The 18,658-nt window shown below is 37.9% G+C and overlaps 1 protein-coding gene across 1 annotated transcript in view; it reads left to right on the top strand.

Moving 5' to 3' along the window:
- gdf11.1 (growth differentiation factor 11, gene 1) overlaps positions 1-17,965 on the top strand; it is a 61,816-nt gene extending 43,851 nt beyond the window's left edge. Inside the window, exons 2-3 of the mRNA XM_002934513.5 lie at positions 8,169-8,542; positions 9,969-17,965. Coding sequence (XP_002934559.1) covers positions 8,169-8,542; positions 9,969-10,349 — 755 coding nt within the window. The 3' untranslated portion in view covers positions 10,350-17,965. The remainder of the gene's footprint in view (positions 1-8,168; positions 8,543-9,968) is intronic.
- The last annotated feature ends 693 nt before the right edge of the window (positions 17,966-18,658 follow it).

Here is an 18,658-nt window from a genome sequence, read left to right on the forward strand (position 1 = left end):
GGGCGTCAAAAAATGCCTCTGCTAACTTTAAGAGCCAAATTTCGTTTTTTAAAACATAAATTCAGCTCTTCTAGTGGAGAGAGTTCAATAACGATCTATGCACTAGTGATGTGGCCCTCCTAGGACCGGTTTCCACACTGAAGAGGTAAGCACAGATTGGGTGATGGGGGTGCCATCACTGGCTACCATTACCTCCTAACCATGCAGTAGTTCCAGATGCAGCGCAATTCTATCCGATTCATGCCCACATTTATCCCGCAATGACGAATGAGTTTTTTGAAAATGGTGCATTTTGGAAAAAACATTGTAATTGCGTTAGGGTAAGTGAATGCAACCTTATGTAGAACAGAGATCGGGGGGCAGTGAGGTCTGATGAGCTTATCATATGGGCAAATCTTTCCCCAATTTGGCCTCCCACTGAATATGGCTGATTCTTTGGCTCCTGTTAAATAAATGGATCATAATAGGGGCAACATTGCCCTGTTGCCCCCATTTACACAGGGAAAAAAGATGCAGACTTAGTCTGGGATGGCCGTGTTAGACTCCAGTGTTGGTTTGTTTCTGGCTAGTTTAAGTCTCCCCCCTGTACAATAGCTGTCAATGTGAGAGATCACATCACTTGGAAAATATGACTAAAAAGTGCATCATTTTCAGAGCTTTTGATTTAAAAAATACTTTCTTTGTGTATGCTGAAGAATACTAATGTGTCTTTAAAAGGGGATTTGGACATTTTTTTGATCTGTGGAATTCAGAATCTAGCTCTTAGGTTATGTTTTACTTGGTTATGCAGAAACAAACAATAAATAAACACACAAAGTAATGAAAGGAATGCACATCTTATTTACTGGCAGAATGCTCAGCAAAGCATTACTGCAGGAGAACTGATTTTTCCAATTTAGGGCAAAGTTATAATAAAAGCAAGAGATATAAATAAGTGATGACTATGATGTACATTTATCTCTTTGTCTGTGTCTTCTGGCTGGCAGGTTGTTTACATTTTATATTGCATCCATAATAGGAAAAGTAGTTGTTCATTACTAACCTAACAAGGAAAAAAACGCATACAAAATAACAAGAAAACATACAGTAAAGTAACAGTATATGTAACAACATCTCTTGGCTGAAAAATCAAAGATATTGAATTAGTCAACCACACAATTTGACATTAAAGTAACTCCAAGTCACCCCCAAAAAGTCTAATTTTACTAACAGCTTCTGGATATCCCTAAACTCTCTCTCTATGGAGAGAAGAAAATGAATCCTGTATTTGCCTTGTGCACCTATGAGAGACAGGCAATCCATGAAGTCTTTTTCTTTCTCTTCTTAATACAGCATTGGAACACAGCTATTCTTCACCACCTACTAGTGGGATTGAACCAAAAAGAAGCTAATAAAATGTTCAGCTTCTTTTTAGTCATTTTGCATTTGTCCTAGCAGTATAGGAGAACAAGAACGAATATTCCTGGGGTAGCACTTAAGGCTGATGCCACACGTGGCGTTTTTTACGCTGCATATTTTCTAATTCTCTCGGCGGCTGAAAAATGCACGATTTCATCATCCATAGGAATAACTTGAAAAGATTCGAAGCAAACCACACAATGCGTAAATACGCTAGAAAACGCCTTAGCACAGATTTTTCAAGCGTTTGCCGAAATACGCCAGTATTTGCACAGCAAGCTATTCCTATGTATACACAAAGGCAGCTGCCAGACCTAGCGGAAATACGTGGCGTTTTTTACTATTTCGCACTATTAGCACCATGGAAACGGGATTTGCTACGTCACCAGTACTAGGCTGAAAAACGCCATAGTCAGGGGCTGTGTGGGTTGTGCGGCGTTTTTAGGCTGAGAAAATACGCAGCGTAAAAACGCCACGTGTGGCATCAGCCTAAGAAGAAACTTTTCAACTTCTGTTTTAATGTGACAAAAAGTTACTTGAGTTTAAGGATTCGGGTTCGGTACTGCTGAAAAAAGCAGAATCCTGGTCGAAGCATGAACTGAATCCTGGATTCAGTGCATCAATAACACAAGGTATATGAAATCTCCTTCATACCAGTAAAACTCATGGGACAAAGCAGCACACAAAATATAAGAAAATTAACCAACACAGAAGCAACATTCACAGGAAAGAATTAAAAATATAGCTAAACTAAAGTAATAATAGTAACAAACTAATAACAAAATCAGGTACCAGAGTAGGTGAGCCCTGGTCTTGTATTACAGATAACAAACAGGAAAAACAGCAGAAGAGAACGTGAGACCAGCACAGAATGCAAAAATAAAACACAACAGCAATTCAGGGGAAACCATTCTATTTCAGGGGATCATTGGCTCTCAGCAGTATGACCAAGACAGACCTTATATTTACAAACAAAAAATGTAAAATGTGTTTGTGTTTACCCATCTGTGTCACTGCAGTGTAAGTTACCAGAAATTGGTTCCATTATTGTATTGTCTTGATATTGTGCAAAATAAAAGGTATATTTGACTTTTCAGTGTAATCAAAATATTTCCATTTTTTTAAACCATAGTTTCAGCCTGCATGGTTTCTATTAAATATGATAAAATTATTTTCTTTGATTTGTCCTGGAAAGTAAAACTTAGTAATCAGTTCCTTGTTGTCTTCTGTTTCCTGCTTTACAACATCAATTGATATTGTAGAGAATAAATCAAGTACATTTGACTTTTCCGTGTAATCAAAATATTTCCATTTTTAAACCATAGTTTCAGTCAGCGTGATCTCTATTTGATATGATAACATTATTATTCTTATTTCTTTATTCTTGGAAAGTAAAACTATTAGTTCCTTGTTTTCTAATATTGCCTCTTATTTGCAAATACAAATACAGCATAAACTGTACCCTTTATATGGCTATTGGTGTGGAACCCTTCAGGCCTGGGATATACCATCATCAACTCTTTTTAGCTATAGCCCTTTGTGCAGCTACAATGTGGTGTACAGGTGGTTCAAATTTGCTGCTAGATGGAAAGTAAGCCATTCATTTTGCCAGGGCAATAATACAGCAACAGTAGAATATTCTTCATTATTTCCTGGTTATCAAACAGAATGAATACAATGTAAATCAACTCATATTTCTATCTTTGCAGTAGAAGGATATTTAGATTGAATGTTTATTAAGATAAGGTTTGTTTATTGATTGCTCCTTTACTAAATAATATCAGCAGTCCCATATTTGTAACACTTCAGCATCAACATTAAAGGGGAAGTTGACTTTTTAAAAAAATTCTCTGCAACTATGTATTAGTATTCATTTTAGTGAGAGGGTTTTAAATTATTAACCCTTCATGTTCATCCTATTTCTGATTTGCAAATGAAAATGCTGTCTGGTTGTTGAGGTCGCTGACCACAGCAACCAACTTAACAGATCTACTGTGGGGCTTAACCGTTGTTATTTTGATTTTTTTTAGTGTGTCTTTTGAGATTCTCTGCCTTTGGTCTTCGATTCTGTCTTTCAAATTAATGCGTGGTTGCTAGGCAACCAGTGTACTTCTTTATACTGACTTTAAAGGTAAACTAAGGGGCAGATTCATTAAAGTATGAGTAAAATTCGGATTGGATACAATAATTTCTGATGATCGCAAATATCACGAAAATGCTTGCGAAAAAATCGTATTAGTCACGATAATATCGTATTGGCGATCCGAAAATCATGAAATTTTGTATCCAAACGATCGGAAACGCCGGGAAAATATATCTGACTTTGATCCTTCTGTGCATGATTTTGGAAGTCTCCCATAGGGCTCAATGGCACTCTGCAGCTCCAACCCGGCCCAAGGAAAGTCTCCCATAGGGCTCAATGGCACTCTGCAGCTCCAACCCGGCCCAAGGAAAGTCTCCCATAGGGCTCAATGGCACTCTGCAGCTCCAACCTGGCCCAAGGAAAGTCTCCCATAGGGCTCAATGGCACTCTGCAGCTCCAACCTGGCCCAAGGAAAGTCTCCCATAGGGCTCAATGGCACTCTGCAGCTCCAACCCGGCCCAAGGAAAGTCTCCCATAGGGCTCAATGGCACTCTGCAGCTCCAACCTGGCCCAAGGAAAGTCTCCCATAGGGCTCAATGGCACTCTGCAGCTCCAACCTGGCCCAAGGAAAGTCTCCCATAGGGCTCAATGGCACTCTGCAGCTCCAACCCGGCCCAAGGAAAGTTACGATACTGAAGCTTGAATGAATCCAAAACTTTCGTACTCGGCGCGACAATACGATTTTGTTGCACAAGTTTTGTCGCAAAGTACGAAAAAGTTGCACAAATGTACGAAAATGTCGCAGAAAATACGTACAGTACGAAAAAGTCGGATTCGGAACGATTGTACATTAATATATCTGCCCCTAAATGTAACATGTAACTAAAGAATAATATTAATACTGAATCTTGCACAAATCTAGTAATCCATTGTTTTTAGTGTTTTTAAATTTCTAGAAAGGACTAAAGTGATTTTTTAATTAGGCAATAATAAAAAGTAGGTTTAAGTACACAAAGTGCACTAAACATGCTTTTGTTATAACTCTGATTTTGCTGTTAACACAGTGTGTGCGCTAAATACTAATCTGTCAGGCTAGAACTTGATTGTCAGTGATACATGTTGTCAGTGTAATGCACACTATGGCAGGGTAGATACTATCAAAACAACGTTTGCCAAGAAATAATTTTCAGTCTGTATAGACATTTATTGCTCTGATATACACTTAAAATATAAATATATTATATACAGTCTATAACATAAGAGAAAATATTCAAGCAGCGGCAGCCTCAATTTATAAAACCATAATGCTTCTCTGGAGCAGTCAGGTCTATTAAAGTGTACTTTGTTATGAAACTACTAATCATGCAGACTCCTACCAGTCTGATGTCTGTGTTGCCCTTGAATGCACACTAGGTAAAACCATATGTACTGTATTTTGTATATTTGTATGTGTCCTAAGGGAATATAGGACTTTTTAATACAAGGTCCATTCTAGCTGTATAATTAAATTTGCAACAGTTAAATTATACAAATATAAGAAAATTGTTTTTGTAATATCGAAATACAATAAACAAAATATATAATAAAATATAAAAAAATAATGATATGCAATACTGCTCAGTTTTTCAAAACAGCTAGTCCCTGCTCTGTAAAGCACACAAAGCAAAAATAATTTTTGGTAAAACTGGTCAAAACCTGCCCTAGTTTATGCTTGCTTGTTGCTTGTTTCTGCTTCTCCTTGTAGAAGTGATTTTTCTGGAATTGAACCTATGTTGGTAAATCCATTCGTATATACCCAGCAGCAAGGGTTGGAAACCCCTGACCCCAAGCATTCTGGATAACAGGTCTCATACCTGTGTGTGTGCGTATATATTTATATATTTATATATTTATCTACCAAAAAATGAACTGGCTACTACAATTGATCCAGTCCCTGCTAAAAGACCAATCTGGGTCTAGCTTTTTTTGACCCACCATGTGTATAGCCCTGGCTATGGTGGCCTTGGGCTGCTGCAAAATCCCAGAGCATAAGGTGTAGCATTTCTACTTCCAATTCTTTGTTGAGCTTTGGTTTTCCCTTAAAGGGGTGGTTCACCTTTAAATTAACTTTTAGTATGTTTTAAAATGATCTATTCTAAGCAACTTTTCAGTTGGTCTTAATTATTTATATGTTATAGTTTTATAATTATTTGCCTTCTTCTTCTAATTCTTTGCAGCTTTAAAATTGAGGTCAGTTACACTGATCTGGTAGAGACCTGCCAAGTGACCTAATTGCCTATATCGTCCCTACCTAAAAGTACATGAGGGGGGCAATTACACATACTTACTGAAAGTTTCTTTTTACATTTGTTTATTTTTCTAGATCTGATAGATCTGTTGGTTAAAATACACCTATAAAACACCTATATCTTTCTTTTGCAACATTATTATTTTCTGTTTCCTACATCTGCTCGCTCTTTGCTGTACTACATACACTTAGATCACATAAATTGATACACACTACAGTGTAGTGAGCTGTGTGTAGTGTAGTGAAGTAAAGTGCATGTTACACTAATGGGCACAGAGTTTGATAGAGCTTCCTAACCTGACCATTACACTGTGTAAATATGGCATCTAGAAATAATATCTACACATGTCTGTTATAAAGAGAGAAAGGGACCTGCTTGTTATCATTTACAATATAGAAGATTTCCTCCAGCTTGATGTTGGTAGATGTAGTTTCACAAAAGCTAGAGATTCCATCTTTTTGATGTCAAAGTCTGCTATGTGCCTTTAGTGTATAAGATTTATAGATTTGGATCAAAAGGGTATGTGAAATATTGCATTCAGACCGCTCATCATTAATTGAACTTGCCTTTCATTCAAGGTTTTTCAGGCTAGAATATGTCAAAGTATCTATTGGTCAGTGTATAACCTTTATGATTTTAATCTATGATCTTTTGACCTCGTGTTTTTATTATATTTTTCATCTGATTTTGTCAGTTTCTAATTCCTTACCTTTTTGCTTTATTATATTATAATATTAATTCTTCCTCTTTGGCTCTTTTTCTCTCTGGCTCTCCCTAGATTTCTCTATTTGTATTCCTCCTCCCTTTCCTCTCTCCCCTTGTCTCTGGTTCTGTGGGCTTTGCTGAGCTGATTGTTTCGCTTGGCTCCATACTGGAGGAATTCTGGCTCCGTTCCCTAGTGTTCATTACTCCCCAGGGATTTTTGAAATGGCCTGCTGCACCAGAAACCTTATGAGAAACAGATGTCCCTCCGTCTGTCCCTTGGGGCTTTGTCTCTCTTGAAGGACTGGTGCCACTGAGACCCCTGCCATGGAAAAAATGAGGTTAGGAAAGAGAAACCAAATGTACAGTTTAGGAAAAGAGAGGGAAAAGGAGTACATTAAATAGACAAGGAAAAGTAATGGTAGCTAGACAATGTGACTACTAACCTGAAGAAATGGCATCTTTATCCTGTTTTTTTTTAATAGAAGCAAATGAATTTCCTTCCATTTGTAACCACTCTCACAAGTTGCCCAGCGCCGTCATGCTCTGTTTAACCTGGATACAGGCAAACTGTTCATTACCGAACAGGGATGGCAGCATATTCCAGGCATTAATCATGCTACAGTATGAGGCCAATTTGCCAGTGAATGCTTAGCAGACTGTGGAACTATATCGGAGGCATCATAATCACATGCAGATTTCCCAGCTCTGCGTTATCAGTTTAAGGTGGTACTTCATTTCTTAGCAACCACTGCTATCTGTAAAATATCTTTTAAAAATGTATATGAAAAATATAATAATGAATAAGCATTTTGGGACATATTTGAGTTACATTACAAGAAAATTATTTAAGATTTTTTTTTAACTAAACATTAAAATGCTGCTTTTATGAGAGTAATCCCAAACAGGAGACTGTTCCATACCAATGACATTTACAATTACATCAGTTGGGACATTTATTTGTGAATCAAACTCAAGGTATTTACACTTATTTTGGAAGCTGTTGCATCTGCCTTGTGGGCTATGAAGGTAAATGTGTCTGTGTATATCACTCTTCAGAACCAGAACCAAGAAAACCAAGAGATGTTTACACATAAACTACTTAAAAAGCTTAATTAATATATTTTGAAAAGTTGAAAAGCTGCTTAGAATTATTTAACAGTGGGTGCTCCCTTATTACTTTCCCTGACTCATATTAATGAGCTATAGAGCAGCTCCATGAAATTATGGCTATTACAAGTCGGTTCATTTGCAATTGGAAGTGGTAACGAGGTGCTACACACTGAACCAAAGAGCAATCACATATTTAGGGAGGAGAATGAACTCTTTATATAAAAATCTACTGGCATACCTCATTCAAGAGGCACTGGTTGGTAACTGAAAGCATTCTTCCATTTTTTCTTATAGGTTGGTCAGTAGAGGCCACCCTGTTATGGACTATTGCTTATCTCTTCTCCAAAAGCAGACATAGCTGTTCTGTTGCACAAACTAACCCTTGGTTATGCTGCCCCAAAGCTACCAGTAATATGTCAGAATGAAATCAAGAGAATGCAGAATCATATTAACAGACCTCATATTTGGAGAAACACACAGGGAACAATTTTTAGTTGTGGATGTTATTAACTCGGCATGGGTATGAGCAGATGCCATGCAAATCTTTTCTGTAACTTTGATAGCTCTTTCTTTTTCATCTTCAGCTGACCACGCAGTAAGAATAGATGGGAACCCACACTGCTGCTACTTTAACTTCAGCCCAAAGATAATGTTCACCAAGGTGGTAAAAGCACAACTCTGGGTATATTTGCGGCCTGTTCAGCATACCTCCACAGTGTACCTTCAGATCCTACGTCTTAAGCCTGTGACTGAAGAAGGGAGCAAACACATCCGTATCCGCTCCCTCAAGATTGACCTGCACTCCCGCTCAGGCCACTGGCAGAGTATTGACTTCAAACATGTACTGCAGAACTGGTTCAAGCAGCCACATAACAACTGGGGCATTGAGATTAATGCCTTCGACCCTAATGGAAATGACCTGGCTGTTACCTCTCTAGGACCAGGGGCGGAGGGACTGGTGGGTGCTTAGATCTTTTAAGATGCAAGTCTTTATTTATAGTAAGATGTTGAAAACAAAATCTTTAAAACAGATGCATTGCTTGTTATGACTGGATGTGTGTATTGGCACAAAAAACCCAATGAAAATATAACATTCCCCAAACTGTGCACTTGCCCTGATTCATTAGCATGTTAAGTGGATAGTTAGCTGCCCTTGATGGGAGCCACAAACTGCTACCTGTGACAACTGGTTTAATAAAAATGTACATTTTGTAATAATATTTTTATTTGTATACAATGCCACTTCAAATACAAATTAGTATGCATTTTGAGCTTCTTGCATAGTTACATAGACAATTAAAGTAGCACTTTAATTGCAAAAGGTTTCACCAATAGTATTTTGATTGCTGATATGAATACAAATATATATTACAATATTTATCAAATTTACCAAGGATATTCCATTTCCAGGGGCTTCTCTGAAGCTGGAGACTCATCTAAAGGAGATGCACTCTCTGCCTTTCCCTAAAACGTTATGATTGTGAAAATGAGATTTGATGTGAATGGTCATTCTCCAGATAGGTCCTTAGAATAGTATTTACAATTAGTTTTTTCTTTAACCTTTACTTTTTAAGCTTAGTGGAGTGCTGAACAAATTCAGATTGCAGAAGAGCAAAACAAAACTTACAGGCACATCTTGGGAGCCCTTGTTACTTGCATTTAGCGTAAATTGCCCCTAAGAGGTGCTCACTCTAAAACTTTTACAATGGAAGAAATTTCTCTACAGCTGCAGTGGACAATCTATTATCATCTATTATGTTTGGGTCAAGGCAGATAATTTGTGTGCTCTTACCTGGTGTGCAAAAGGCATGCACCAGGATACTCAGTATGTAGAAATGATTACATACACGCTATAATAAAATATTTGCCATGTAGACACAATCAGGGTCCAAAGACTTAACTGGCCATATTATGCATACATGTAACTTATGTGACTTAACTGTGACTTAATATGTAGATGGCAGTTACATCCAGGTCAGCTAAATATGTATATCATATAGAATAGATTGTGTGTCACAAATGTTAGACTTTGCTGCTATCATAGTTGAAGGGTTAGTTCAGGGACAGGGTCATTTTCTTGAGAGATTTGTCTGTCAAGGTTAACTTTTCAATGTATGACTTGGCCCTTGCCAAAAAAACATCCTTTTTGGCTCTTTTCATACTTTTTAATTTATCGAGTCATTTTAGCTATGTAGAGTTGCCTATCTAGAAAGACACTGACAGACTAGACAGCATGATGAGCCCACCAGGAAGTGTATTCTATACCATTACTGTTTTTGCGTTGAAGAACCCTTTATGTTCCTAATTATATTAGTATATTCATCTACAAATAAAAAGTTGCATGTCCTTGTTCTTCTTTAATTTTGTGCCTCTTTTCTATCCAGCACCCCTTTATGGAGCTACGTGTTATGGAAAACAATAAAAGATCACGGAGGAACTTGGGGCTTGATTGTGACGAACATTCCACGGAATCCCGCTGCTGTCGCTACCCACTTACTGTAGACTTCGAAGCCTTTGGCTGGGACTGGATTATTGCCCCCAAACGCTACAAAGCCAACTACTGTTCTGGCCAGTGTGAATACATGTTCATGCAGAAGTATCCGCACACTCACCTTGTGCAACAAGCCAACCCAAGGGGTTCTGCTGGGCCATGCTGTACCCCTACCAAAATGTCCCCCATTAACATGCTGTACTTTAATGACAAGCAACAGATAATTTATGGCAAAATTCCAGGTATGGTTGTTGACCGATGTGGCTGCTCTTAAGATGCTGAACGCTGCCTACTCACCCTCAAATCCTCTTTCTCTCAAGGGTACAAGCAGACCAAAATTTTGGGACTGGGGATAGTGGAGTATAAGCCTTCAATGTCCCTTTCCCCATACAGGTTAAGATAGAGACTTATCACTCTTTGCATTTCATTTCTGCTTATAGTTCAGCTCTTGCCCCTTGCAATAACCTGTGTCATGTATTAATTATAGAACCCAGAGAGTTGGGTCCCTAAACAAACAATACCAAAAGCAAGAAATTAAACAGCATCTCACACCAGGGTGTGCCATATTGCACTAAGAATCACAGGCCAGCCTTTTTGCAAAATCCAACTTATTGTGCAAATCATTCTTCCTATGTAAAAAGAACTGAAATAAGCATGGAAGATTTTTGTTCATTTTAATCATTTTAAAGGCATTTCTAGTCCAAAAGCAGCATTAAACAGCTGTCAGATGCAAAAGAGCCAAAAGTGTCAGATGTTTTGTACTCGACAGCTGTTTCCTTTACAGTGCCCAAACCATTGTACATAAACCATGTAGTGATGTAGTGCTTTCAATATGTCACACTCTGGTCCAGTTGGTTGCATTCATTCACTTGCACTTGTGCACATCACCACTCACACTATTTTTCATGGCCTTTTGCTTAATAATCACTGGAGTTTCCTCCCCTTAATCAATGTGCCTCGCCCCTCAGACGGGACAGCAAAAGAAGATCAGGAATATTTTGGGAAGAAATTGGATGTATCTTGTGCTTTGTGCAATAAACAAAATGCAACACAAATAATGAACACAATAAAAAGCCCTATTAAGTCTCACTATGGGTTTTATAACATAATGCCTTTCTGCTCTTACAGTGTATGGGCTGCTGACATATCTGTGGCAGGGACATACTTATAGCTCACTTAGAGATAAAATAACAAATACTACATGGGGGTTCCCTGGGCTGGTTCTAGACTGGGACAAATATGGCAGTTTCTCTTGCCAGCTATTCCTTGGTAAAGGTAGAAATGACTTATAATTACTTAGTATAGTAATCGTTAGATAATGTTTTATCTGTATCAGATGTGTCTTTTAACCATCTGTTGTTGAACTGCAGCCTTCAGCCTCTGAATGCTGTTGGGGCCACAGTTTCTAAGTGTGTTTTAAAGTTTTCTTAAAGGGGAACTGTCACTATCATAAAAAGTCCATTAAAATGTAGCAGGTGGTTAATAAATCTGTTTCCCAAATAGTCTTTATTATTTTTCTTACAATTGTTTATATATTTAACAATTTACCTGTGAGTTCCTCGATCTCTTTTCAGCTGTAACCAACACACTCATGCTGTGTATTGCTGACAGGTTTCACCTGCTGTAACACATTCTAACATGCTGCATTGCTACATTGTTTGCAGCAGGAAAAGACTTTGAGGAAGCACACTAATAAAACATTTATATCTCAAAATCTAAGAAAACAATAATAAACCCTATTTGTATAAAGGGATTACTAATATTCTACTAGAGTCTGGCCGCATGTTTTTATCAACTGTTCCCTTTCATTTTAGTGGACCCATTCCATTCTTCTTATGTAGCCTTGGGTCTCTCATTTCTGATGCCAGCCCTGGGGATTCTATGAAACAGTTCTACTGCAAAGAGTTTCATCCTGTAAAACCTGAAAGATCTAACATAAGGTCTCGCTATAATATTATTAATGGGGTGCAGTGAGCAAGAACAATTAGGCAAATCGTTTATACACATGGTATTGAGGCTTCTCAGGGATTGGGCTATCGCCAGGTCTGAGTAAGGTTCATTATAACTTATCTTGTTTTCATGGAACTGGGTATTTGTCATAAAGAACGAACACCATAAATATCATAGAACCTCTGTATGCCCCTCTTTTTTTGCTGTCAAAACCGGTGCAGTAATTTGTTGATCATTTAGAATCATCCATGTCTTCATTTGTTTTAGTTACATCACTTACTCCCTGTCTTGTACAATGCAGTGGCATTGAAAATCTCATTTTTAAGTTTATTTTCATTCTGTGGGATTTTGCAATCATAATTCCATCAGAAAAGAGAAATTGCCCAAATGTGATTCTTCTTTCCCCAAACCACCAGCCAACACGCAGCATTTGTGTGCCTCTCGTAGGCAGTTCCCAGCAGCTTCATAGTGATAAGTTTATTGCAAACCAACTAGTTGTAGGGTGTGCATTCATCTTGTGTTTGCTAAGAAGAGGTGAGTACATTTTCTGTTTATATTAGAGAGCTAAAAAAGAAATTTCATCCTGTCATATTAATGGCCACTTGGTGCTGGTGACACTCATTTGTCTGCTATACTCTATTGGGCACAATAAATTATATATTTTGTGAGCTCTCCCTCTGTGTTAAATAGCTAATGGGTGTAATTGCAACACTAGCCTTCATGTGTTGTGCCGAAACTACACCTAACACCAGCCTATTCCTATATAAGAACGTACAGCAGCTGCACAAGCTTTTTTGTTGGGTAACAGAACATTCAAGTTGAAACTTGAAATTTGGGAAAATCAATGTAAAGTATTTTATTTTCCAATGCAAACATCTTCTTTTGAAACCACACAAGTATATTACTCTGAGGGATTATCTTTTTGCCACCGATAAAGGAAATATTTTGAAAAACTGCAGATATAGTTCAGATATCTTGAATTTTGTAAAGACAGGAAAACTTTTATATAAATATTTATTGTTACAAGATATTCTGTATTCATGTAGAGAGTGAAACATTTTATGAACTGTATGCCTTTAAAAGGGGAACTGCATTTAAAAGCAGATTTTATTATGTTGTGGGAATAGCAAAAAGGAGCATAGTTCTACTCAGTAAATTCAAAGCCCTTAACCATTAATGAGTTATATGTCAGTCTTTCACCCCTTCAGCATAGCCCACTAAAAAACAAAACAAAATATGAACTTTTCTCCAGCCATTACATGTTTAAATCTCCAATAGCAAAATTTGGTGCATTTCTAAGGTGAGAAGCAGGGAGACATAAACTGTAAATGAAGGCAAAGCAGCAGAGTATGGAGTGTTGTAAATTGGGGAAGAGATTTAGAATGCGCTTAGGGGAACGGAGAGCCTGTTGCAGATTCATAAGGATGGTTGGGGAAGGAACCTGGGTTCAGAGGTCCACAGTGAGGGGCAGATCTTTGGAAAGCTCTACATACAAACTAAAAATCATTGGATCTGCTGTAGCAAGTCACAATTTCACCTGCTCTTATTAAATGCTCACCCTTCCCTGTGAGGGCCTGTATTATTTGCTTACATTTAGTATTGCCTATAGTATTTTATTACATTTTGCTGGGATTCCTGTCTTAATTTGTCCTTGTAAGGGCTACACTAAACTACAAATCACTCTGTAAAGCTTCCTGAATAATTCCCAAAATGGATCTCCCCTAAGCAGCATATTAAGCAGAGGCAAGAGATGTTCATCAGATTCAATTTGTTCATCTCCTTCTCCTTTCACTAAAACTATTATTTTTAATATCATAACAACTGTCAGATAGTAAAGATAAGTCTTTTATGGTAGATTGAGCAAAACTATTATAATCATACAAGTTGTAGGAATCGGTAGACTTTTCAGACATAGTTATTTAGTTAAGAAAGATGACACGGGTCCGCCATTTCAGATGATTCCAAATTAACCGCCCTGGCTCCAGAGGATTTTTTCTTTAGTGATTAAATAATGCTAAAATAATCTCTTTTGTTTGGCAAGGGCACCATTTGCACTACAGAAGATCTTTGGAAGAGTGGAAGAATTGATGCTATTTTTGTTTTCTATTTGTCCAGCAGGCTCCAGACTTGAAGGGACGTTTTGTCCAGCCTTTAAATATATATTTAATTTAGGAGATACTGCACTGTCAGCTTTCATATTCCAAGATTTGTTCATTGCACTGTCATCCACCCTAGTATGTGTATATCTGGGATGGCTAGAGGTACAGAAGTAGTCTCATCTGAACACTTTGTCTGCCCTCTCTCCACTCGTGTTTTTGTGTGATTAGGGAGACTTAGCGTAACAATATTCATATTAGGGGTGGGAGTTCTGTGTTGAAAGGTTGCCACAGAGGGGAACTAGAACAAAGCCTGCGATCAGGCTACAACGTCCCCATGCCAAATACTAATTAAGCACTATTCTAAGTGCAAAGCCTCCACAAACTTCATGTAACGTTGTGCCATTGTGTTTCGAGAGCAAAGGCATGAGGCTTCAGCAGCCTAGAAGTGCACTGCAACCAGGCGCTGCCTGTCTGGAAGTTGTGTGGCATTCTATAAAGAAGGCAGTCCCAAAAGAGAAGCATCTCCTGCTTAGGAACAAGCATTAAATGTGAGGTCAAATGTTATGAAATTGATGTTGCTTTTGCTTAAAGGAAAAATGCCTTGAAGATTTTTGTTTGTTTGTATGATGGGGAGGATTTGGTGCTGTGAATGCTCTCACTACACAGATCTGTTACTATTGCTTGTTTGATGAAATAAATGATGTAGTTATTTGTGTGGTTTTAGCAATACTCTCTGTGCTCACATACACTGTGACAATGACCAAGACGTTTAGTTTTATTCTCAGCTTGGAAAATGGGGTTTGTCAGAAGGTGACTATTTCCAGTATATATCACACTCCTACCACCTCCTATTAATCACGCATGATAATGCAACATACTGCTTGCAGAATTACAGAATACTGGAGACAATACAATTACAACAATACTTGACTGATATGTATGTTTTTATCAAATCCCAAAGCAAATTTTAGGAGAAACAGTGACTTTTCCCCATACCAAAACCATACAAAACAAAAGTAGGGGTAAAAAAAATAAAAAAAAAATATCTGAAATATTGAAGAAATAATGAACTTGCTTGGCCAATTTCAATGAAAACTGGAGAGTTGTTAATTTCTTTCCATCTCCACCCGCAGGTTTCTTTGGCATCAAAAGGACAATACATATCCATGTTTAACATGCACAAAATACATAGGGCTTATGCTGAAAACTCATCCTGCCTGACTCCACAACTGCTACTGATACAGTCATAACAGACCACTGTTTTGTTTTATCCTCTTTTATCCTCTCCTCCTGTCAGGCCCAAGATCTCTAGGCTCTTACAAATATCAGAGGTGCTGCTGAAAGATGCCATAGACAGTCGTTATTTATCAGGCCCATGGAGGCTGTTTGGGCCTCTCTGTACCTGAAATGCCAAGGCCTATTTTGATTTTCACTCTGGACCTCCCTCCCACCCCCTGGTACCATCAGAGTTTGTTTAATAGTTAACTGCATAGAAGCTCAAGCTATAGCCTCCCACTGAGCTACCAAGCTGTTGGGCTCTTTTTGTTTGAAAAAACTAGTCTAGTGGGAAAAAAATTGAGAAGTTTACAAGTGCTGCCCATATATAGTAAGTAAAAACAACCTGCACTAATTTAAAAAACATTTTTTTTATTTTGGGCATGGGTAATCTTCCCTAAACAAGTCACCAGTGTTGTTCTTTTGGCATTCTTCCCTAAAATGCCAGATTGCCAACTCCTTTTGCTGCCAGAATAGCCCTAAAGCAGAGCCTCAATTTTGCTTTATACTTGATCAGAACTCTGGTGGCTTTTTCACATTTTCATCACTTCTTCATATAGCCACATGGCCAGCATTAAGCCAAAGTGTACTGGAATTGGCCATCTAACTAAACAAAACCAGAAGCCATATTTGCCACATAGCAAAGTGCACACAGAAGCCAGGCTATGAAAGGTATTTCTCACATTTGTGCTCTTAGACTCCAAGATTGCCGAATGCACAAACTAGGCACAGAACGTTCTCTTCCTATCTCTGACTACGCTGGTCATTTGCACAATGTTAGATTTTGTCTCTGCACCCTTCCTGGTTGATTTCCAGTTGGGATGTTTTCTACATATAGATTTCCAGCAATGTTAGTCAGTTTGCTGATCTCTCGCTGTTATTTTACTTCTTTAGTAAGTTGAAATACTGTACCACTTTCCCCTCACCCAAACTTGTTTCATTCGTTACCCATGCTGGGCACATGGAGTCCCCAAGTTTCTTCCTTTAATAGAAACATGAAGTGAGGTGCATACCTGGTTCTAAACTATTTTTTGGTCAGGAAGCTAATTCCCGTAAGGGAAAAAGTATGAAAACTCAATATAACAGTAATGTTGTATTAATTTTGTGCAAAAACTCTTTCTCATTGGGTTGCTTTATGAGCTGTGAATCTGCCCGGCATGGTTAGTAAATATCCCCTACTTGGTTTTATACTGTAAACATTGGGTCCCCAAGAATAAAAGTGAGGTATATAACTGGTTCTAAACCAATTTTTGGGTCAAGAAGTTATGGTTTTAATTATGCACCCCTAAGGGAAAAGCATAAGATATAACAGTGACGCTGTATTCATTTAGTGCAAAAACTGGGGTTTGGTAAAACTTTCTCATTGGGTTGCTTTATGATCTGCTCGGCATGGTTACTAAATATCCCCTACTTGGTTTTACTTATTTATTCTTGTAAATTCTGATTAACATATTATGAATGCATGTGATTTATTGTAACGGTATCTGCTCCAGTGACTTCTCCTGCAGGTGTATGAAGATTTCCCATCAATTTGCACTTAATAGAAATGTTGACTATGTGCCTCCTTTCAATAATAGAATTACCTTCTGTTAATTAGGCTACATAATGATCCACTAACATGTTGGACCACAGTCACTGAATACCTAAGACCAATACATCGTCTGGGTTGTGTCGGCAAGATGAGCTTTATGGACTATATAGTAAAATAACCATGACACAATAGGTGGAAGCGTGTGCTTTTACCACATTCTTTATCTCCCAACCATACAAATGGATCTTTAGCTTTTCCATTGTATCAGAGATAAATGAACTAGGAGGTTCCCTCTGTATGGATGAAATGAAGGTATTAGGATACTAGTGGCAGACATGCTGTGTGTTCTCACAGTTACAGTTAGGCTCCATGCTTTATGGTTGTTACCAAGATGGTATGCAACATTCAACTGTTTCCAGACTAACATTTTTATATGGATTATCAGCTTTTGAGAAGAGAGTTACTTCGCCATTGCTGAATGATAATTCCCTGATAGGGATATTACTGTTTTTTTTATCACCATGGGATCAGAGACATATTGTGCTTTATTCCAAAAAAAAATGTTTACATATCCAGCGTTCCAAACTGAAGGATAGCAAGAGACATTGACCACAATGGCTGTTCTTTGCCAGCAATGAAAATTTGTTTTATGCTTTCCATGAATCCCTGCCTGGCTTTTCTGCAGGGACTTCTCAATCATCCGACTGCAAACCATCAGGATGGGCTTTTTCATGGTTCTGTGCAATCCCTGCAAGAAGACCTAACGAGTTCTAGTTACATACCTGCCTGAACCCAGTTGCTTTTGAAAAAAATACAATTATGTGGCATCAAGTAATAAGCTTCATGTAGAGCTTTATAGAATTTAAGAAAAAAAAATAACATGCTTTTCAGCTCTTCATAATTTGTATAAATCGTGTTAATCTGTAATTTGTTTTAGTATATGTGATACTGTACATTTCTTACATCCTTGCACCAGCTCCTCCATTTTTTATAGACTTTGTTTTGTACAATAAAAAAAACATGAATATAACCTTATTTTCTTGTTTTTCTATTCTGTGACTGAACATCAGCAGTGTTTTATCAATGTGTCCTTGGCACAATTGTTATATACAAAACAATACCACAAATAAATCTATGTAGCTGTGAAGCTCTGCAGAGCCAGCATATTTATTCTGCAAAATAGTGGAGATTTGTGTCTCAAGTTGGAATCAAGCCAGGCTATTTGGGCCATTTAGGACAATGGATTGTGTTGTGTGTAGGCCAAACTGAGCCAACATTCCAGTCAAAACCTGTTTAGGATTGAATGGACACCTTAGTAAACCAGAGCAGCCAATGGTCCCAGGATACAAGGGCAGCCCCATTCATCTGGGGTTTTTTTTGGCTGCCAAAATGTTGAATCAGTTCTCTTACTGGCCAGACTGGCCCTCCATGAGTGTTTGGGTAAGCTGCATGTACATGATTTTTCTGATATGCCTGTATTCTGCCAGTCAGTCAGAATGGGAAAACATTAATGAATGAAGGTGCATCAGTTAGTCAGAAAGCAAATTGCAGTGAGAAGCAAGCACAGGGTTTTACTTCATGTAACATTACACATTAACTCCTTTATTAATATAAGAAGTGTAATAAGAGATTTCTTGTGATTGTTCTAATGAAACAACTTACTAAGACACTTGTATCTTGCCTCTAAACAGTGGTTGGAAGGATCTGAAAGTTATGGGCTGAAGGTAG

This window comes from Xenopus tropicalis, chromosome 2 (genome assembly GCF_000004195.4).
Source record: "Xenopus tropicalis strain Nigerian chromosome 2, UCB_Xtro_10.0, whole genome shotgun sequence".
Taxonomy (NCBI): domain Eukaryota; kingdom Metazoa; phylum Chordata; class Amphibia; order Anura; family Pipidae; genus Xenopus; species Xenopus tropicalis.